We start from the raw sequence: 23,415 nt of genomic DNA, 5'->3' as shown, positions 1-23,415 counted from the left end.
GTGCTCTTCATTGAACTACAGTAAACAGAAAATGTGAATATTAAAACGGTCTCATAAATACCAGTAAAACAGCCTAACCCTGTTACTTTTATTTCAGTGTAACAAGGTGTTTCAGCCCTTTGGCTGTAGTTTTTAGCCCTGTACTAAATGAGTATTTCACCTACATGAAATATATTCCTCAATACAAAACTAAAATAATTACTAGTACTTTTACCGTTTGTCTGATCTAACTTAGCACTAGGGAGTCAGTATTTTGTTCATCTTTAGTTTAACATACCGAACAGTCTGCTAACCAACATGGAAAAAGGTAACTTGTGTCAATACCATCATTAGTTAACATCAAGTTAACTCACTACAAATAAAAACACGGTCATCTTAAGTTCAAACTACTAAAAGAAAACATTACAAACTGAATCCTGAACATTTTGAATACTTTATGAAGCTTATAACGCCTGCTGGCTGTCATCCTGTAACTGTAAAATTACTGAAGACACTTTAACACTGCTGATTTAACACTGGGAAATTTACTGTGCATCAAATATCGGATTGATTTTAAGATTTTATTGCATACATTCAATTCAATTCAATTTTATTTATATAGCGCCAAATCACAACAACAGTCGCCTCAAGGCGCTTTATATTGTACAGTAAGGAAAAATGTAAATAATGTTGCGCCTTGCTATTTAACTGAACTTCTCAGCCTGTATCATGATACATGATACAGGCTATAGGAAGTATAGCCTTCCTATAGGAAGGCACTTCTATCATGGAGTCAAATGACCTTGGTGCAACCTCGGCCTCTGAAAACCAGAGGTGATCGTGCCTTTGCCTGCTGCACCGAACCTCTGGAACAGTCTTCCAGCTGATATTCGCACGTCGGAATCTATTCAATCTTTTAAAACACGATTGAAAACTTATTTATTTGATCTTGCATTTTCAGTTAGTGATTTGTCGGCTGTACACTTTGTACTTTTATTACATTTTGTATGTAATTTTAACCTATTGTTTTACTGGGTTTTTGCAGTTGATATTTCTGTGTTGATTTTACCGAACTTTTACACTAAGTGTGAAATATTTGTTTTAACATAGTACTCCCGGGTTAATTAGTGCTTTGTTTTATCTGGGAATGTATTTATACTCTACTATCGTACCCATATGCAATTAATTTTGTTTCATATTTTATTACTGAGAAGCACTTTGATGTACCTCCGGTCTTTAAATGTGCTATATAAATAAAGTATTGATTGATTGACTGCCAGAACAAAACATCTGTCCCAAGGTAAAGACTCTCATTGCACAGTTTTCCCTCTCTGTGATTTTGACTGTTAACCTCACACTTTACAGAAATGTTGTACAGAAGGAAAGAGTCCTACAGTATGAGCTCAAACCTGAAAATGCTTGTACTTGAGCTGTTCAGCACTTGAAAGCGCTTTATAAAGTTATTATTATTATTATTATTAAAACACAATTAGAGTTCACCCACTAATCTACCAACGTGAACACAAGTATGCTTTACTCGCTTTTATTAGTTTAGTAACAATACAGTACATGCACAAAACGGCCAAACTTTCCTGCTGCAGATATGGCCGTTATCTGTTTCTGTCCAGCCCATGAGCTGCATACACAGGAAATGAAACAGCACCCTCTGTGTCAGTCAACATTTGTGATGGCAGGTTTCAAACGGAAAATATCATAGAAAACATGCCTGAATGTACAAATAGCCAACCAAATGTTGCACATTGGGAAAGTCAAACTGAACAAGTGCATGAAATGCCCTGAAAACTAAGATGACATCAGTTTTACATTCATTTGTAGCATTAAAGTATCCAGAAAAGTGAGTCCAACTTTTAAATAGAGCAAAAGTCATAATGCTGACGTTTTCTTGCTAGCCTGAACTCTAGAATTAATCTCAAGGCCTGAGCAGCATGAAGGATGAGATAATGTCTCTGGGGCAGACGTCTTGGTGAAGCAGGGGCTGGATAGCCTGACAGACAGAGAGTGCGCATCTTCTAAACACAGAGAGAGGAGCAGCAGGCAGCACGGGAGCAAACAATCCGTGATGGATCTTTACTTCAGAGGTTAGTCAAATGCTTATGTTGGTTTTCCACCCCATGTTCAATGCTTCTGAAATGTATCTATGAAATAACATAATTTAATTTTTTAAAAATATTTTCATTATGATTGCTATTATTACTGTGTTACTACATCATTAACTCCGTTTAAGCCTTTAATGCCTCATATTTGATACATGAAAGCTTTTGAGACTTCAGTCATCAGTTTTTTCTCCCTGAAAAACCCAAGTGCACAATTTATTTTAAGCAATAAATTGCAAAAATATATATGAAAATAAACATTTAATTGAAATATCAGAAGGTTCAATAAATGCTCCATGTTCAAAACACTATAATGGCTCAGGCTTCAGGGGGTGAAGTTTTCTTTTATACAGATAAAATGACTAAAATGAGTTATTAAAATCAAAATAAAGAAAAATGTGGACTCTCATTGGCTTTATTTTTACTTCCCAGGCACCACGTGGATGATGCTCTTGCTCTTTATGATTCCAGACTTTACCCACAGCAGTTCTTGCCCCAGCAGCTGCCGATGCAACCCTCAAGGCGCTGCCATGTGTACTGGCTCCACCATCACTGATATACCGCCTCTGCCTCTCCACACATACCTGCTGCAGCTCAGTGTTACAAACATGAATGTCCTAAATGAGCGAAGTTTAGCAAATCTGGACCTCCTGCTGCGTTTCAGTCTCATAAAGAGTCGTCTACACACCGTCCATCCTCAGGCTTTCCTCGTAGCTCCCCAGCTCAAGTCTGTCAAGCTGTCATCTAATGATCTGTCGACCCTTCCTCCTCGAGTGTTCAGTCCACTTGCTGCTCTTGAGCAGCTGCATCTAGATGGGAACCAGTTTGAGAACATTCATCCAGATATGTTTGAAGGACTGGGCGGGTTGCAGGATCTGGACCTAAGCCGCAACAGACTCAGGAGTCTTGATTCAGACCTATTTGAAGGACTGACCAACCTCACCTTTCTGAATCTTGGAAGGAACTTCATAAAGAAGCTTCCTCCTACCATCTTTCACTCCTTGACTAAACTGCAGCAGCTTATACTCTATTACAATGAACTAGAATTTCTAGAAGCTGGCATCTTTGACAAACTCATCAACCTTGTGGAGCTAAAACTCCATCAAAACCAGATTGCCAGCCTTCCACCTAAAGTCTTCTGGCCTCTGGGGAACCTGAAAAACCTGACCTTATCCTCCAACCAACTTCAGGCCATCCCAGAAAAGAGCTTCTACCACATGCCAAAGTTGGTCAAACTCACCATTTACAAGAATCCACTATTATCTCTACCAGATGAGCTGATGGGTCACATGCCTGACATGACAGAGTTTTATCTATATGCCACCAACCTCATCACGGTTCCTGGAAATTTGTTCGCTAACATGTCTGGGCTGCTTATGCTGAACTTCCATTTAAATGACAATCTGAGGGACCTTCCACCAGATGTTTTCTGCTGTCTTCCAAACCTTCAGAAGCTCTCGCTAAAATCCAACAACCTCCATTATCTTCATCCCCAGCTATTCTCCAAACTAACCACCCTGAAGAAACTTCACCTCAATGACAATAAGTTGTATGGCCTACCAGAAGGTATCTTTAAGGGTCTTGGAGAGATTCTTGAAATTTTATTGAACAATAACAACCTTAGCAGTCTTCCAGGAGATATTTTCGTGTCTCTTCCAGCTTTGATGAATCTGACTCTGAGTGGAAACCCCTGGGATTGTAATTGTGCTATCAGAGGCATTGCAAGATGGATGAGACACAATGAGCATGTGCTTTGGGACAGAGATGACGTGATGTGTCACACTCCAATCTACCAGCTGCTTCGTACCGTTGGCTCGCTGCATGATGAAGAGTTCAGCTTTTGCAGTGCTACAACAGCCAAGAGTTTTCCTCTACAAGATTTGAACCGGTCACCAACACAACCACTCCACATGTTGTCAACCTCTGGACAAACATCAGCTTTAACTTCCATAACCACACCCCCCACAACGGCTACTCGATCCAAGGAAGCGGCGATCCAAACCACTCAAGGAGCTACCCAAAAAGTCCCTGACAAAATAACCACTCAGACTGTAAAAGCAACCACATCAGATGATACAACACTCTCAGCATCACTTTCCACTAAACTTATTGGTAAATTTGCTCGGAACATGTCACCTCCTTTTTATGGCATATTGGTGATAGAACCGGGGCCTGAGTTTGTCCACCATAACCATCAGAAAGGCTGGGTGTATGTGTGGTTTCTGCCCTCAAACACGGCTTTGGCTGGGTTCCTCATGTTCTCTCACATCCTTCTACTAGCTGCAGGGTTGTCGCTTATTCTTGCTACCATGTATGGCATGTATCGCCTCCACAAGGCCATGTATAAGCTAAAGGCTGAGTGTGCTCGTCATGAGGCGTAGCGCTGGCTTATCGGGCTGGTGCACAACTAGATAAACGATCCTCTTCTAGCGGCTGACAATTACTGTGTTTGTTTTCTCTGAACACATTTCCTCAGGAAAATCAGACTTTGAAATATGATGGAATTGAACCCTGTGGGGTTTTTCAGAAAAAAGTACATTCAGATGGTATTGTGATTAATTTTATATCACAGCTAAACTAATATCTGTCAATAGTCAGCATACAGAGCAAATATTTGAATGCTCATCAATCAAATGGGAAGATTTTAGGCCTATTTTGAAACTGGGTAGCTATGCAGACTGCTAAAGTCCTGCCTGTTCATGTCCAAATTATTCAAATTAAAAGTGCTCAACACTGGTAAAAAGATTCATGCCATGATGTACATATTCAAACTCTTTAAAAAATATTTTGGTGTAATTATGATAATAATGATAAAATGAGAGGATTGTATAATGCCTTATATACATATATCATTGTTTATTCTATAGTCATACAGTTTCTGTTAAAGCCATAGAGAGCCACTGAAGAATCCACCTGTTGTTGACCACTGTTTGTTTTTCAAGCATATAAAGTGAAAACCTGGTTTCTTCCACTGGTGTTTTGCTTTCACCATGTCTCGAGTCATACACACTGATGCCTGCTGTATTTATAAATGTACGTTTTATCTACTATGCCAAGACTGCAGTGCTTCAGCAGCTTATAGATAACACACGTCAGTGTTAAAGCTGCAGGTGATTTGTTTCCCTCCAGTGGTGGATACTTGAAACTGCAAGACGAAAGTGCACGACTGGACAGTGTCTACTTTTATATTTGTGTTATTTACAGATGTTTATTTCAAAATGTTAAAGCTGTGTGTGTCATCTGTTTGATCAACATCTCTATTATTGTGAATTTGTTGTGAGCTACACTTTATATACCCAGTGCCTGTTGTGTATTTCTCTTTGTAAGGCATTCATGTAATGGTCTTTTTTAAAAGCTGGGTTAGGGTTAGCTGTGATGCTGTCATTTTTTGTATTTTATGCCATGAAAATTAATGATTAAAGTGTTTGTTTTGTTTTTTTTATCTTAAACCTGTCCACTTCTGTGATCAAACTGCTAAATATTTGACCGATTGAGCAGATCGTGGTCAAGATTTTGGAGTATCTTGTTTAATCCCACAGCACCTGTTATTCGAACAGCTGCTGTAAACAACCATTATTCCTTATCTGGATTTGACTTCCTTTTCAGGAATGTTACAGAAATGTGCTTTCCCAGAAGGAATCACATATCTTTACAGGAAGATTATGCCCTAATCTTTGTAACAACGTTCAAAACAGGAAACACATCTATCCACGATGTCACAAGGTCAGTATGTGTAGCTTTTGAGATGACAAATCCATTTATGAAACGACGCCCCTGTAATTTCACAATAACTGTGCAACATGTTTCATTACATAGCCGCTCTTTAATTCTACCGAAGTTTTGACACAAATGTCATGAGAAAGGAAATAACTAAAGGTGAAGTTCGTACATTTAAAGTTTCATTTGTGACCAGCAAGTCCTCACAGTTGGATATTATACATTGTTCTGTAGAGACTAAACAAGGGGCCATATTTGCCTGAGTCACAATAATTTTTCAAGTCTTTTAAACCCTAAAAATGACGGCAGATGCCACAAATTCCACGAGAGGTGATTGGACGCTAAACCAAGCAGCAAACAAAAGAGGATGAATTGGTGAGCAGCGCCCAAGTTCATTGCTATGACAACAAGTGATTAGGACTTTCCAGCAGGCTGAGCTCACACAACAGTGGGCACATACACAGGGTCAGTGTGGGGAGAGGAAAACTGCAGGGGCACAAGAAATATTGGACCAATGTGGAAAACAAGACTTTAGGAAGAGAAACAAAAACCTGTTGATTCATAGCTCTGGGAAGAATCTTTCATTTGTCTATGTTAACCTTCTAACTTTGACCGTAATGCCAGCTGGGAGGGATTTCCCAAAACATGAGCAAGTGTGGAATTCCCAGAGTCTTGGCTGCAGGGTGGAATTTTAATGCTCTTGATTAAGCCTAATAATAAGCTGTTTATTTAAAAAAAAAAAAAAAACAGGCTGTAAGTTGAGTCATGCTGAATGTACATATCCTAATATTCCTTTCTAAATCCTCCCTAGAAAACATGCACTCGTTACATCACAAAGAAGAGCAGCTATAACTGTAACCCTGCTCAATCCGGCTTCTTTTTTATATATTATGTGTTCACTGAAGTTCACTGAAATAATAAGGTGAACATTTGATCAGTCTGTAAATCTGTGAAAGGATTTCAAAGCTTGGTATCTTCACATGGCTCTGTAACTCACAGCTAAGTGTTTTCAGTTGTCACAGATTGCATGTTCTGGTCAGTTGATTTTATTGATGCAGTCTCAGGTAAGTTCTTACAGTCTTATGACTGAGAACTTCAGCACTCACAGTTACATGTGTAAGTTTGTAATAGTGCATTTAAAGCATTTCTTTAAATGCTCTCACCCCAACCAGTCACAGCAGATGGCTCCGCCCCTGCTGGAGGTTTCTTCCTGTTAAAAGGGAGTTTTTCCTTCCCACTGTCACCAAAGTGCTTGCTCATAGGCGGTCGTATGATTGTTGGGTTTTTCTCTGTATGTATTATTGTAGGATCTACCTTACAAAATAAAGCACCTTGAGGCGATTTGAGGCTGTATAAATAACTTGAATTGAATTGAATGCTGAGGAAAGGGAAGTGCTGAAGCTTTTCTAACTGCTCCATAACATTAAATACTGTATACCGGTCCTCACTCATAAGTTGACATTTCTATGGTTCAGCACCATTAAGCTGGTTTGTCTGGATTGAAGCTGAGCGCGCTGGTTTTCCTGTTTGTTCTCACAGGCTCTCGTGGGGGAAGGAATTTACTGTTTCTCCACAAACTGGTGTGCAGGTACGTGTCCCCAGCTTTCACAGGCTTTAATCCAGATAAGTGTTTCTTTGTGGACGCGAGTGGATCAGGCAGCTTTGTCCACAGGTAAGACAGGCAGGTGCAAAAACACGGTGAGTGGGTAATCTTACTCAGGAACAAGAAAACATGCTTCACCTATCAGGAGAGTCCAGTCTCACTACAACATGACAATTTTAGTTCAACAATCCAGTGAGGAATAGAGAGGAGAAACCAGGTGAGTGTAAGTGGAATCAGACATGCCACTGGCTACTAGGCAGCCACGCCCATACCTGTGAAGAGCACCTAATACTAATACTAGTACTAATCAAATGTCAATAATAAACATATGCCATGGGTTTCCAGCAGGAAATTCTTTTTATCCTGAACTCTTTTACTGAAAACTGTAGAATTAACAGGATAATAAACTCAGACCATTTTGCATTTAATCATTAGTTATTGATTATTAAACTCTGGGTTTAAGCCTGTCTGTCCCAGAGGTTTCTTCCTGTCAATCTTCCTGTTTTTCTTTGCAATTGTTGCCAAGTACTTTCTCACAGAGTTGCATCTATTTGATGGGATTTTTCTATTATTGTAGGGTCTTTACCTTACAATAGAAAGCACCTTGAACAGAAGAACAGAAAATGCTATCTTGTCATGCAGTCTTTTGGGATACTAATTTAGAAGCTGTTGTACACAGAATGTGGGACAGATTTGCTTTATAGTAAAATATGCAAAACTAAAAACATACAATAGCTCTCATGTCGGAGGCATGTAAATCAAATCAGTTATAAAACACAATTATTTATGTTTCAATATTGCAATATTCTGCAAACACCAAGTGTTTAGGACAGTTTTGTGCACTGCAGCAACATCTGCCTTTAGATGAGCTCCACCCTCATTATCTGTTTCCAGTAGTTTCCTGTGTGATAGAGTTTAAAAGCTAAAAGCTGCATATCACTGGCAGATCAGCGCCATCTTTTTCACCTAAAAACCAGAAAACAAGCCAAATTTAGCACTAAAGCTTAATCACATAATAATTCCCTTTACTGTTTGTGATATCAAAGAAACCGTTCCACTCTGTTTTGTAATAGCGTGTTTGACTCACATGAGAAATATGCACACAACACGAGCAAAAGCTGTGAAGGCAAGGAAAGCTTCGTTGCTTAATTCTATCCAGATGTACTAAATGCTAAAAGTTGTTCCTGAACTTACCCGCACAAGGCTTTCATTATGATATGAAAATGAATAGAAAATGTATCATTTTTGTTACAGCAGAGAGAGTGAACGCAAGCATGCGCTCATTCAGTGTGTTTGTGGGTGGATTGTGTTGCAGTCTGTCCCTAAAAGTGGATTTGGGAAACCAAACCCATCCATTTACAAGCATACCATGAATGTTACACCAAAGATATGTGCAGACCATACTTTGCACACCCTAGCAGACACACAAACAACATTGCCACAAACTAAAAACACAAAACAATCTCCATTGTTCTGTCCAGAGTCACTTGTCACCCTTCCTGTAACCTCTAGCACACATATACGTTTTTCCTTGTCCATTAAAAAAAGAAGCTTGAGGCATTAAAAAAAGTGTCTTTGCTAAGATGAAACAGAGACCAAATACCCACATAAACACAAAATCAGTTCAGTCCCAGACTGGTACCAGAGGGTGGGGCTTCTGCTGGTCTGATCCCCCTCCACCACATTTAGAAAAAAAAGGGTGAGTGTGTGTGAGACACCGAGGGGGCCGGGGGACGGCCAGGAAGCTCAGAAACAGGATCTACACATTTCTTGTGTGAGACAGAGAGAAAAAAAGCTGACTTATAAAATTTGACTGATGACGAAGAGCAGGAAAATGTGATGGTGTGAAAGTTCAGGCAGTGCTGGAAACTTTCAGAGGATTAGTAAAACTGAGGAGGAAGGGAGGACGCACATAAAAGAACTCCACACCGACTCACTGTCTCTGTTCAGGGATCGCAGCACGAGAGGTAAGCTCTGCAAAACAGCACGTTGGCCTACTTTGTTCCTTTATTTGACTTTTTCTTTTTTAAAAACTTTTATTTACTTAAGACTTAAGATGTGTCCAGTATATTTCTGAGGTAAATGTAACAGGAAACAAACAAGATAAAGACGTCTGTGACAGTAATGTGGAATAAGATATAATGTTACTTTTTCTTCTTGTTATTTTTTAAATATTACATTTATAATACATTGTATAGTCATGTGTTTTCATGTGTAAAACAAATAGCTTTTTAATATGTCATTATTATAAGAGTTACATTTTGAATTACATGACAAAGTGTATTTTTTATGTCATGTCAGCTACGGTGTTCATCAAAACATGTTAAACAAAACATGAATGGCCTTCTGCAGCTCTGCTCCTACGCTCTTTTCACAGAACATAATGTCCTGAGCCTTTAATTATCGAAGGGAGAAAAACATCTAAGGAATTACTGGTGAACTGGAAATGGTTTAACCATTATATTACAATACAGATCATTTCAGGCTGTCCCAGTGACGAAATGACAGTGGTTTCGGGTTGGACTGAGAGGATGAAGTCTGCCAGAGATGACACATAGTTTAGGTGTTAATTTACCTTTTCTTCTCCCTCCTGCTGGCTCCTCTGCTTTTTAATACGGTGAAAATGATCCCATATAACAAAAGGAAGGGTATTCCACGGATACCTAAATTTTATTTTTCAGTAGTTCGGTAATTAGAAACCCGTCTATGACTAAAGTCTGAACTCTGACCTGCCACATTCACAGCAGGAAAAAAAAAGGAAATAATCATGAAACTGTTCGGTGTCTCTTATAGGAAAGTTAAACGAAATAAGAATTATGAGGAATTAAATGAGGTATTATGTTATTATGGCTAGAAATCATGTAAAACGTTATAAAATTGTAATAGCAGTGGAAACAATGACTTCACCCTCACAGCAGGAATCTAGTACCACCTCTCCAACCTTTTAATGAAAACAGAAAAAATGTGTTAAAATGTGAGCAGCTGGGACGGACCAGCATGGATTTTATGACCTCCTGCTTTTGATGAAAAAAAAAGAAGGAAGTTAAGAAATCTGATGCCTTTGAGTTCGTTTGAAGGATATTTTATTTTGTCTTTACAAAGTTCCTTCCTGAGAGACACTCTTGTTGCAAACTAATACATCTCATCTACTGAGAAGCAACTCAGGCTTGCCAGCCCTCAGTTGCAGGACTGTGAATTTGGTGAATTTGTGTGGAGAAGCAGGTCATGATGCTGGCAAGGTTTTGTTCCAGGAGCCTGTCTGTGCCTCTACAAACAGTGAGAACAGCTCAGCTTCCAAACTTGTGCAGGCAGGTCTGGCATGTTGAGAAGCAGACAAAACACTGAATTTCATTTGCTAACAAAATATTCAGTGTTCACTTTCAGAAATTATTGCAAAACAAATTATTCAGGCATGAGTGGTTCAAAATTACTGCTTAACACAAATGCTGCATACACGGTTTTGCTGCCAGAGGCCTGCCAAGCATTTAGCAGTCAGTTCTGTTGGTGGGCAGTGCTCCTAGCTACGGGCAACATTGGATTAATTTATGCAAATGTCGGCTTCTTGGATGAAACACAAACTCAGAGGCTACAACATGAAGACACTGTTACTAATTAGAGCTGCATTCAGTAGAACGTTCCTATCATTGTGATGGTTCTGGGAGCAGAGAATCCCAATCTGACATGGAGAGGAGATAAATAAATCCTTTTCTTTACTGCCCTGTAAGCAAAAAGGTTTTGCAATAATAAATCAAATTTCAGAGTAGGTCCAGTGGCGTTAACACACCAGAAATGCAACAATGTCCATTTTCCCTCATGAATATCCAAAGTGGAGCAGTTCAGTTACTTTCGTAAGCAAAAATAACAGCGTTTGTGTAACAACTCCTTTTAATGAGCGTTTGCTGGCCTTCCACATAAAGCTAAATCCCCACAGGTTGTACACAATCTTAATGTATCCAGACTTCTTTTTCTTAAATATGGCAAAAAACATGGCTCACACTGATTTGTTTAGGGACTTTGGCATGTAACCAATCAACAAATATGTTTCTTCTATTTTAGGGCAATAATGGAGCTGCCAACGACACTTCCTGTACTCCTACTTCTCATGGCCCTCAGTGTTGTCTGGGCGTGTCCGGATGGATGCCAATGTAGAGGAAGCACAGTCCAATGCGTTGGCCTGTCAAACTTCCCCATGCCGCTGCCGTCATCTGCCACCAAACTCTATTTTTCAAAATGCAGTTTTAACTCTCTGGAGCCAGAACACATGACGAATTCATTGGATTTGTTGCTAATTAAAGAATCTCTTTTGAGGGAAGTGCGCCCTGGCACGTTTAATTCAACACCACATATCGGGTCCTTAACGTTAACTGGTACCCAACTGCAGGATCTGCCAGAAGCCTTGTTGAAAAATCTGCAGAAACTTGAGACTCTGACACTAAGCATCAACAACCTCTTAGTACTTCGCCCTCAGTGGTTTTCCCTGTTGACCGAGCTTAGAAGACTTGACCTTAGTAGGAATCTTTTCACTGCAGTACCTGTGGAAACTTTTCATCCACTGAAACAGTTGAGCTACCTTTCCCTTTCTGGTAACAAAGTCAGCCAGCTATCTAGAGAAACCTTTAAGGGTCTTTCTCAGATCATAACTTTACGCCTTAATAGAAACATGCTACAGGAGCTTCAAGTTGGTACTTTGGATGACCTTGTAAACCTGGGAGAGCTGTCACTACAAGACAACCAAATCACTCACCTCCACCGTGACCTGTTCTCCAAGACTCCAAAACTCCAGAAGCTGTTTCTCTCCAACAACAAGATCACATCTCTCCCAGAAGGGATCTTCCTAAACGTGCCAAATCTTTCCCAGATCTCCCTGTATGAAAACCAGCTGGAGACTCTGGGGCCAAGGGTGTTTGGGCCCATGGCCCTTAAGGAGTTGTGGCTGTATGACAACAAGCTGAGTCGTGTGGAAGATGACACGTTCAGGAACCTGACTCAGTTACGCCTCCTGGTCCTCAGTCGTAACCGGATTAGTTATGTATCCACCAGTGCATTTAGAGGATTGGAACAGCTGGGAGAGGTATCCCTGCACACCAATCTGATCACGACCCTGCAAGCTGGGACTTTCCAGGTGCTACCAAGACTGGTCAACATTTCTCTGGAAAACAACTTCATCAAGTCCCTCCCACGTGGTTTCCTCCAGGGTCTGACCCACCTGGGACAGATAGACCTGCGAAACAATTCCCTCCCTAACCTACCACAGGAGAGTTTAGACGCCCTTACTGCATCAGAGGAAGTACTCCTCCAACAAAATCCCTGGAGGTGTGACAAGGATATTCTGCCACTTAGGGACTGGTTGAAGCAGCACCCATCAAAGACCAACCAAAGCCTTGTGGTCTGTGACGCTCCTTCCAGTCTGAATGGCGAGATGATTGCTTTGCTGGCAGATGAGAACCTGGTATCTCTCAGCTCTACTCAGGAGCCCGTGCTGACCTCAACAGAGAAGAGGAGGAGGCCACATACACCTCCAGCCAAAAGAAGCACTCCCTCACCTGCTGTCAAGACGACCCCCACCTCAGAGTATGAAAAGGTAACCAGGAGTGGACAAGGGAATACTGGAAGCATTTCTCGTGATATTTCAATCACCCTAATTGTCATCGCAGTAGTGTGCACTGTCATCATCAGCACTGTAATTATCAGCTGTATTTGCTGGAGGAGAAATAAGAGTGGCACGGGGAATATAGGCCGCAGGAGTACGAACTCTGTGCTGTAGACGGCAATTCAAACAAAGCACACGAAGAACTTTTAGAGGGCGACTTTGGAGAGTTGGTAATTGAGCCTGAAAGGCACCAGAGAGTTCATTACCTTTCAGTTTTATTCATCAGATTTACCCCTCAGTGTGTCTTCCTGACTGTGCATCTTTGAGGAAAGAGATGCCATCTTAAATACTAACTGTAACAACAAACGCCTTAACAACTTTTGGCCAACCTGGACATATTTGTGAATGTAAACTGAAACATGCTTCACCTGTTGAGTTAACCCCCCAACGACTGTTTTTCATTAACAATTGTTGCAGCTTGACGGCTGATTTTGTGCTAACAACCCAACATTTAGCAAACAGTTGAACTTCTTTGCAAAAGCGTTACAATATACATACAAAAGATGTAATATGGAGTTTACTATACTACACATCACGCTTCAATAGCCTGAATAAATGCAACACTTCTAGTGAGAGCATGTGCACGCTGTGTCTCTTATTTACTGAGCTTCACCATTCATGCTAGGTTTGACAAGTCTGACATTATTTATATAAATATATACATTGTTTCATGTTTGAATTCTTGTGAAAATGATTTTAAACACGTGAAAGTTTTCAGCATGACACTGACATAGTGGGTTGTACATTTAATAAAACGTAGCAAAAACAAAACCCAGGAGTACTAATTTTTTTTAATTCATTTATTTTAATACGGTAAAATTAAAAGAAACAAGGCAAGCCTCGCGCTTCAATCACATAAATCCATACATAATAGCCAAGTACAGAGTGTCAGCATGAGTACCATTGTCAAGGTCCGGCTGTGTGGGAGGCAGGATGTGGACCCAAACGCAGGACTTAGAAAACAATAAGTAAACTTAAAATCTAACTGTAATGCTGACTATCCACAGAAATAACAAAAGAGCAAAAACTTCTCCAGGGCAAGAACTGGAAATCAGAGTACAGGTATATAAGGACAACATGTGTCAGGGAGACACGCTGCTACGAGGGAAGACACAGCAAAGAACAGAGGGAGACTCAGACGATAAAAACAAACCAGGTAACGTAAGAGATGGAAAACAAATTAAACTAAGAAGTCCAAAACACAATACCCTGGGTTAAACACCCAGTTACATCTACTATCCTCTTGGTAAAATCCATTCTACATCCACAGTACCTTCCATTACACTGCCATCTAATGGAAAACAGTCACGATAAAGTCTGAAATACTTTAGCTGGAATCCAAAAGTTCCACCCGAAGCTTGCCTATGATTACAAACTGGAAGCAACAAATTCATCAAAAATGATGTTGTGCATTTTTTCGTGCTATTCCAGTGAGGAAGTAAAAAACCAAAATAACAAACACATGTGCATTTTAACTGGCCTGAAATATTGTGTTAAGCATGTGTTAAACATTAATCACACAGCTATGTATGACGTTAAAGAAAAACTCCACAATCTTGGATGCACTCTGTAGACGTGTGCAGTAACTAAAAAACTGATGCCTTGCTCTTATCTCGGGCTGCAGAAGTGTGCTGCGCCACGCCTCAGATGCAACAGACTTACAGCCTGTTGGAGCCTCAGTATTAATTACCTAACTCGCATGTGTCTTGTTTTTGCTGGAGCTTCATCCTCCAAAAGAAATAACCTGGTAGGTACCTTTTTCTTTGATATTTGACTAGGTTTAAAAAAAAAAAGATTTTCCAGAGAAATTGCAGGTCTGAATTTGATGCATTAAAAACAAATCATGCTAAATTACAAACCAAAATGTAATTCTTGAAAATTTTGCATGAGGGTAAAAATATTTTTTTCTTTTTCTAGTGAATAAAAATGTCCAGAGGCGAGATCATCGTTTTCTTTCTACTTTTCATGCCTGACTTTTCACTGGCTGAAACCCAACCATGTGAAAAGGCGACTGACTGCCCCAAAGAGAACCAGGCAGTTTTTAGCTCAGCTACAGAAATCCCACGCTCTCTCAGACCCAAAGTGACAGAAGTCTTTTTTTTGGTTAGCCACATTACAACAATACCAAAAGGAGCCTTTGCTGAAAACCCACAGCTTGAAAAGGTGGAGTTCATAAACAGTAACATATCATCCATCGAGCTGGGAGCGTTCGAGGGACTGAAAAACCTGAAAAATATTGAGGTCTCCGGCAGCAAATTAACGTCACTCCCAGTAGGAGTCTTTAACGACCTCAGCAACATGGAGGAACTCGTACTCAAATCTAACAAGCTTCAAAGACTTGATAAAGGTTTGTTTGAAGGCCTTAAAAAACTAAGACACCTCCTGTTGAATTTGAATGAGATTAAGTTGATTGAAGATGAGACATTTGACGGTCTTGAAAACCTTTTAATGCTCCATTTGGGTAAAAACAATCTCTCTGCTGTGTCAACTCACTGGTTCTCCAACCTAAACAAGCTGGAGGCATTCCGACTTTATGAGAATCAGCTGACCACCATTCCTGAAGACTTGTTTCAGAATTTACCGAACTTAAAGGAAATCGGCTTGCATGGAAACCAGATAGAAGAATTGCCTCCCAATCTGTTTCCTCATAAAAACAAACTGACTAAACTGCTTCTGGACAATAATCTTCTAACTACTTTTCCTGAGGGGTATTTTGTTGGCTTCCCTCAGCTTAAAACACTGACCCTGAAGAACAACAGGCTGAAAAGTTTGCCACCAGTGCTGTTTGGAGAAATGCCCAAACTGACTGAATTAAGCCTCCAGCAAAACAATCTCTCCAGTCTCCCTAAAGGAGTTTTTGGCCCTCTGAAGAAAATCAGGAAGCTGGACCTGTCGAAGAATAAATTCGTCACCTTGTCCCCTGAATACTTTGAAGGCCCAGAAAAGCTCACAGAACTGAATCTACAGAACAACATGATAGAGTCACTGGATGAAGATCTGTTTGAAAAGCTACAATCACTAGCCACTCTCAAGCTTGCTCACAACAACCTCCAGACGCTTCCTGGAGATATTTTTGAGCCATTAGGAAAGCTCAGGAAGCTTGACCTCAGTAACAACCCGTGGCTCTGCGACTGTAACCTGAAAGACTTCCACAGCTGGATGACCAGAAATGCTGCAAAGCTCACGTCTCCTCCACTCTGTGAGTGTCCAGAAGATTTGAAAGGGACGGAAATGCACTCATTAACACAGGATCAGCTTATATGCTCAACACTTCCACCCACGACTACCACAACAGCTACACCCACAACTACACCCACGACAACACTTCCACCCACGACTACCACAACAACTACACCCACAACTACACCCACGACAACACTTCCACCCACGACTACCACAACAACTACACCCACAACTACACCCACGACAACAACTACACCCACGACCACCCCAACCACAACTACACCCACAACCACCCCAACCACAACTACACCCACAACCACCCCAACCACAACTACACCCACGACAACAACTACACCCACAACCACCCCAACCACAACTACACCCACAACCACCCCAACCACAACTACACCCACGACAACAACTACACCCACAACCACCCCAACCACAACTACACCCACAACCACCCCAACCACAACCACACCCACGACCACCCCAACCACAACTACACCCACAACCACCCCAACCACAACTACACCCACGACAACAACTACACCCACAACCACCCCAACCACAACTACACCCACGACAACAACTACACCCACGACCACCCCAACCACAACTACACCTACGACCACCCCAACCACAACCACCCCAACCACAACTACACCCACAACCACCACTACATCCCTGACTACGACAACTACACCCACAACCACCCCAGTAACAACTGCACCCACGACTACCACAACAACTACAACCACCCCAACCACAACTGCAACCACAACCACCCCGACTACAATTGCAACCACCACTACTCTGACCACGACTGCACCCACAACAACATCTACACCCACAACCACCCCAACCACAACTACACCCACAACTACTACAACAACTACATCTCCTCCACCCACTCCAGTGATCTTCTCCTGTCTGAACGTGACAACCTCAGAGCAGCAGCAAGCTTACTTTGTTCCTCAAGACAGCACAAAAGTTCAGCAGTGCAAAACTCATCTGAAGGTTTACATTGTTATTCTGGTGGTAGAGATTATCTGCACATTGGCTCTGGCTAAGTTCACCATTTCACTTTATCACCTACTCCAGCGCAGTGAGAGGTTGTACCACAAAGTGAAACTCACCCGCTTCTCCTACAAGAGGGAAGTCATCCTACAGCCTCTGCGAGAGGCAGAGACCCGAGGACTTTGAATTTTCTGAGCTGCTGCTAGAGATCAGAGTTTAATCATCAGAAAGATCACCAGCATGGCAAACAGGCCAGAAGCAATCATACAACTTATCACAACATCCTTAAAGCTGTAATAATTCATCTTAAATGATTTGGGAGCAGTGGACCGATAAGATGAAGAAAGAATAAGAAGTAAGAATGATGCATACACATGCATTAGGTTTTGTATCCCTTGCTCAAATGTAATGTTTCTGGATGTTTTCTGTGTTTTGCTTAAAAATATATGCAAAAGATATTAGTTTTTTGTTTTTGTATGTCAAATATAATAAAATGTACATAATTAAAAAAAGACGTTTCTGAAACTAGTCATTACTGAGATTTCCTTTAACACATTCTTACAGCAAGGGGGTGGCAGAGATCCATAAGACCTCACTCACATTCACCAAAAACAAAAAACAAGAGGTGCTAAGAATAGGACCAGTTCTGCAAATTAGAGACACTGGAACAGGTAAGAGAAGTGCTCACTAACACAGATTTGGACAGATTTGTGAACAATATTTGAGAGTCATGGGTCTTTGTGCATGTAGAAAATGTTTCAGATCTTTAAAAAATGGGAGCAAAAGTGTTGCGTTTATATTTTTGTTCAGTGTAGTTCACTGCCACACAAAAGCAAATTCTCCCAACATGTTGAAATTGGGCTTGGTCTTCCCACACTCTGCCACCATTGCTACAAGTGATTGTAACCTCACTACTCAACAAAGTGATCCATGTGATCCCTGTACTGACTCCTTCCAACTCTGACAAATCCCACAGCTGCAGAATTGTCCAAGAATAATTTTTTTACAGATCACACCGCTGTGAGTGAAATCAGGAGTGTACAGGGTGAAGAGAAAAGGCGAGAGTACAGTCACCTGTGGTGCTCCTGTGCTGTGACTGACACACACACACACACACACACACACACACACACACACACACACACACACACACACACACACACACTGTAGTATATAAACGCTACATATTTTCAGTATACAAAAGCATGGTGTCGTACCAGGGCCCCCTGGTGGATCACAAAAGTACTGCAGGTGGGCTGCAGTAATAACAGGAATTCAGTTTGTACATTTCTGTAATTTCAGTCACATTAATATAAATGTATTAATTGATATAAAAAGTGAATAATTCGAGGTGGTTCGTTTTGGATGTTACAACTGACCTAAATTTATTAAAGTTTATGTTGGGTAGCATTAGCAATTTATAGCCAACAGCCTAAGAGCTTTATGTTCTTTGCATGGTTCACAAGGAAATACATCATTTTCTGTTGTATTTGATTACAGTGAAGGTTTAAGGATGGGTGGGTCCAATGTTATTTCCTGGTTTTCAAATGAATCGCAGCACTCTCGGCTTTGGGAATGGCTGACATAGAACATGGCAGTAAGTCTAGCTCAGGAGCATGCCAAATACTCTTGGGCAAGATACTGACCCAAGTTTCTCTCCGCTGCGTCCATCGGACCATGAATGTGTGTGCATGTTAGATAGAAAGCACATACTTAGAAAACGGTGTTTGTGTGAATGACCAGGCTGATGACGAAAGTTGTATAAATTGTGCTGGTGTCCCTTGTTTTCCCTTTTACTGGTGTGTGTGTGTGTGTGTGGTGTCCTGGTTTTCCTGGGACACCAGGAAGGGTTGTTCCCACCGTGGGGACCTGCCTCACCTGGAGGCATAATCACACACACCTGCAGCTGACCAGGCTCGTCTGGAGAGCTTCATAGAAGAGTGGCTGAGCTTCTGTCAACGCTGGATCATTGTGTGACATCCAGTCAGTTTCTCAGCAGTAACTGTTTGTAGTCAGTGTGAATCTGCCACAAACTGTGAATGTACTAACGGCTGCCTCTGTGATTTCCCAGGAGGACTGAGGAAACGAGAGGACAGCGTCATAAGAGGCACCATAAATATATTAAATATATAAAAATGAAGCTGTTAGGTGATAAACAAATTCCTATGTAGTTCCATCTGATAGCAAAAACACGATTATTTAAAAGTTTGTATTAACAAACATTTATAAATAACACAAACATTTTTTAAAGAAGACAGTAAAAAGTCTGATTACAAAAAGCATTTCTTTAAAACAACACAAAATTAATGATTAAAATTTTATTAAAAGTTATTAGTGTGTGAGAAGTATGTGGACACCCAGCTGGTTATTTATGTGACAAGCACACCATGAGCTGTTCTGTCACATTGTGAGAGCCAACCAACCAGCAACCAGGATTCAACACACGAATGACCCGAGGATAAAAACTCCTCTTGAGCCTCTCTGTTCTTGTTCGGACGGTGTGGAACCTTCTGCCTGATTTCAGAAGCTGGAACAGTTCGTTGCTGGGATGGGACGAGTCCTTCAAAATCGAAGTCGCTCTAGTCCAGCATCTCCTGACGTAAATGTCCTGTAGGGACGGGAGAGCAGCCCTGCGGCAGCGTTCTGCCATACGGGTCACTCTCTGAAGAGCTTTTTTATCCTTGACACAGCTGTTCCCATACCAGGATGTGATGTTCTGTGTGAGGATGCTCTCCACAGCGCCTGCATAGAAAGTCCTGAGGATCACTGGAGAGACCCTGAACTTCCTCAGTTGTCGTAGGTGGTACAGGCGCTGCCTAGCCTTTTTGGACTGGACCTGATTGTCTGATTTATGAACAGTCTGCTGGGCACTATATATAACTGTAATCAACAAACAGCATTCGCACATAGTTACCCTGTTTCTTGTCCACGTGGCTGAGGGTGGTGTGCAGGACGTGGGCGATGGCGTCCTCCATGGATCTGTTGGGTCGGTAGGCGAACTGGAGCGGATCTGTGGTGTCTGGGATGGAGGAGGAGATGATGTTCTTCAGCAGCCTCTCAAACACCTTCATTACCACCGAGGTCAGTGCAACTGGCCGGTAGTCATCCAGGAATGAGGGCTTGTTGTTCTTGGGCACATGGATGATGGTGGATCTCTTGAAGCATGTGGGGACCACAGACTTCGCCAGGGACTCGTTGAAGATGTAAGTGAACACACCTGCTAGCTGGTCAGCGCAGCACCGCAGCAGACGGCCGGTGATGCCGTCTGGCCCCGCCGCTTTCCTTGTGCTCACTCTCCTCAGCGCCGCTCAAAGTCGTGCTCTGCAGTGCTGATCGCTGGTCCCTCTCTGATGACATCACTGTCCTCAGTTGTCAGGCAGTCGTTAGAATTAGCCGCCTGGCTAACCTCGAAACGGGCGTAGAACTGGTTCAGCTCGTTGGAGAATGCAGAGTCAGCGTTGGTCGGCGCAGTGTCCCTGGCTTTGTAATCCGTGATTGTGCGTAATCCGTGCCACATCCTCCATGTGTCGCCCCGGCTGACGTGAGACTCCACTCACTCCCTGTACCGGCGTTTGGCATCCCTCACCGCGTGCCGCATGCCGTATGAGGCCGCTTTGTAGGCGCTCATATCACCAGTGACAAGACCCTTTGAAGTAGGCCTGAAATTTGAGAGGACAGAGGAATCATCTTTTCCAAATGATGTTGTTCCAACACATTTTCAAAAAAAGGATTTTTCAGGTTGTCCGTTCCGACATCTTAAGGATTTTTAACAGTAGTCTTAGTTCAGGTGTTGTGCCAGCCCCGAACATGCTGTTGTAAAGCCTATACTTAAAAAGAAAAAATAATAATAATCTCCATTCCTCGGTCCTCTAAGAGCGTTCCCAGAAGTCCACATTAGGGAAGATGTGTACCACAGCCATGTCTCTTTGGGTCCATACCACGAGGTCACAGTGCTTGGCGCTGGTCACAAAGATTTGTGTTTGCACTTGTGGGTAGTAGGCGAGGCAAGGAGGATACAAATGGGGTTTATCTACGATCTAATCCATTTATCAATGTAAAAGTTTGACTTGTTACAACTATGGACACACAATATGATAAAGTGATTCTGCAATTCATTGATAAATATATAATATTAATGTTGGGGGGGGGGGGGATCAATTGCATTGCACTTGACACACTCCAGCTGACTTACCTTTGTTTGAATGATGACGTACTCACAGTTTGGTGGCTTAAAAAAAGCCAAAACGTGTACCCAACCATTGGTAAACTGGATGTGCGCCTCCAGAGATTTATAATTACGAAACTGGTTCGCTGTGTATGTGCTGACTCCACAGACAAGGTACGTAAAGATATCGGGGTAGGACAATGGCAGTAAGTCGTCAGGGTCTCTACTCCACTGGTGTATTTCCCAAGTACCGTCTCTTTGCATCCAGATGCAATCGGTCTCTATACCGCCCTTTGTCTTTTGAGCTGCTTTTAAGCATGTTTCTTGCAACCGTCCTTCCAACACAGTGTGTTTGTTTTGATTCGTGGCCCAGAAATAGGGTGCAGCCCTATAGTTCCTCCACCTGACACACAGGCTCAAAGTGATCAAAAACAGCAGAGCAGGTGAATTTCTTGGAAAGGTCCTGTGAAGGCAGGGCGATCATAGATCGACAATGATTTAACCTTACTGATAAAAAAAACTGCAAAAACCTTTCACAAAAAACGGAGAGAGGAGCAATGGATAGGGAATATGCACCGACTATCATAAGGCCAGAAAAGGCAGAAAAATCAGGGATTGGGAATTCTGCGCCAGTAAACCGATTTGCTTTCTGGGGGATTCCAACCTGAACCGATACAATAATGAAACTATTCGCTGACAGCTATCTGGGGGCTTCCTTCTACCACTTTCACTAAATTTTAGAGAAAACTCCAGATCACCTGCTCTTTAAATTGGTGGTGTTATCAGTTGGAATAAACAACAAAGATCAGGATCCAGAAGAATCTTCAACTAAACAACTGAGGATGCTGTACAGGAAAGCTCGAGCAGTTTTTTCTTCTCTTCCATGGGAACAACGACGAAATTTGACAGTGATGAACAATTTCCTGACTGATCGCTTCCTGGTTCTGAACCTGCTTCCTGCCGACCAATTCCAAACAGTTGGGGATAACATTCACTGGACACAGGACACAGCGGAGCGTACACTCTTACATTGGTGCGAACAATTATAGCTAAATGTTTAGTGCATATTCAACCTAGGGGTGGAAACGGGACCCACTGTTGATTTGTCGCAGGAGTGTTTTAAATCTATCGGAATCGTTTCACCCCACAGAACGTCAGGTGCGTATGCTAGAGAGGGTCTCACCTGTATCCCGGTTCCAAAAACACATGATAGACTGGCGCTCCGGAGGGATCTTCATTTGTATCATAGGAAAATTAAACGAATTATTTCTCACAAAATAGGAATAAAAATAAAAATGCCTTGGAGGCAAAATTCACTTTACCCTCTAACTGGGAGCCTGTATGGGAACAGGTGGACGCTAAGGTGAGGCGCTGCTTCAGATGCAATGATTTTGAATTTAACGCCAAACAGTACCTCCAAGTGGAGGGACTGCAGTGGGAGACAGATATGCCCCATCTTATGCCAACTTCTACATGAGTGAATAGGAAAAGGGTGCGTTGGTGAAATGTCCCTGCAAACCTTTCTTCTACCTCCGCTTCTTAGATGACGTTATAGGGGCCTGGTCGTACACACGGAGCCATTTATTGAGTTTTTAAAGGTGTTGAATGACCATCGTGCTTCAATTAAAGTTAAGAATACGTTAGATCCACAACAGGTGAATTTTTTGGATACAACAGGGTTTTTTTGAGCCTGTAGATGAGCAGCACAAAAGAATACTCACATGAGTATACAGGGAGTGCAGAATTATTAGCCAAGTTGTATTTTTGAGGAATAATGTTATTATTGAACAACAACCATGTTCTCAATGAACCCAAAACACTCATTAATATCAAAGCTGAATGTTTTTGGAAGTAGTTTTTAGTTTTAGCTATTTTAGGGGGATATCTGTGTGTGCAGGTGACTATTACTGTGCATAATTATTAGGCAACTTAACAAAAAACAAATATATACCCATTTCAATTATTTATTTTCACCAGTGAAACT

The 23,415-nt window shown here is 41.6% G+C and overlaps 2 protein-coding genes across 2 annotated transcripts; both read left to right on the top strand.

Moving 5' to 3' along the window:
• Positions 1–1,997: 1,997 nt before the first annotated feature.
• LOC120747071 lies at positions 1,998–13,638 on the top strand. The gene is made up of 3 exons (XM_040052683.1): positions 1,998–2,078; positions 2,526–4,470; positions 11,470–13,638. Exons 1-3 carry the CDS (start codon positions 2,060–2,062, stop codon positions 13,175–13,177), a joined length of 3,672 nt encoding a protein of 1,223 aa, XP_039908617.1. The 5' UTR covers positions 1,998–2,059; the 3' UTR covers positions 13,178–13,638.
• A 230-nt stretch (positions 13,639–13,868) lies between these two features.
• LOC120747070 (leucine-rich repeat-containing protein 15-like) lies at positions 13,869–17,452 on the top strand. The gene is made up of 4 exons (XM_040052682.1): positions 13,869–14,810; positions 14,981–16,456; positions 16,498–17,185; positions 17,292–17,452. The coding sequence occupies exons 2-4, from the start codon at positions 14,990–14,992 to the stop codon at positions 17,450–17,452; spliced, it is 2,316 nt and encodes a 771-aa protein (XP_039908616.1). The 5' UTR covers positions 13,869–14,810; positions 14,981–14,989.
• Positions 17,453–23,415: the final 5,963 nt, after the last annotated feature.

The sequence above is a fragment of the Simochromis diagramma genome, unplaced genomic scaffold (genome assembly GCF_900408965.1).
Source record: "Simochromis diagramma unplaced genomic scaffold, fSimDia1.1 OVJJ01000419.1, whole genome shotgun sequence".
Lineage (NCBI taxonomy): Eukaryota > Metazoa > Chordata > Actinopteri > Cichliformes > Cichlidae > Simochromis > Simochromis diagramma.
The sequence above is the reverse complement of the archived record's forward strand: the minus strand, read 5'-3'. Positions and strand labels throughout refer to the sequence as shown.

Bases quoted from the DNA above. Each gene is read 5' to 3' on its own strand.
- LOC120747070 (XM_040052682.1), top strand. From the start codon at position 14,990: ATGTCCAGAGGCGAGATCATCGTTTTCTTTCTACTTTTCATGCCTGAC. The intron at 16,457-16,497 runs ACCACAACAACT...CACGACAACAAC, and splicing joins CAACACTTCCACCCACGACT to TACACCCACGACCACCCCAA. The intron at 17,186-17,291 runs GTGACAACCTCA...TTCTGGTGGTAG, and splicing joins TGATCTTCTCCTGTCTGAAC to AGATTATCTGCACATTGGCT.
- LOC120747071 (XM_040052683.1), top strand. The intron at 4,471-11,469 runs GTAGCGCTGGCT...CTTCTATTTTAG, and splicing joins GAGTGTGCTCGTCATGAGGC to GGCAATAATGGAGCTGCCAA.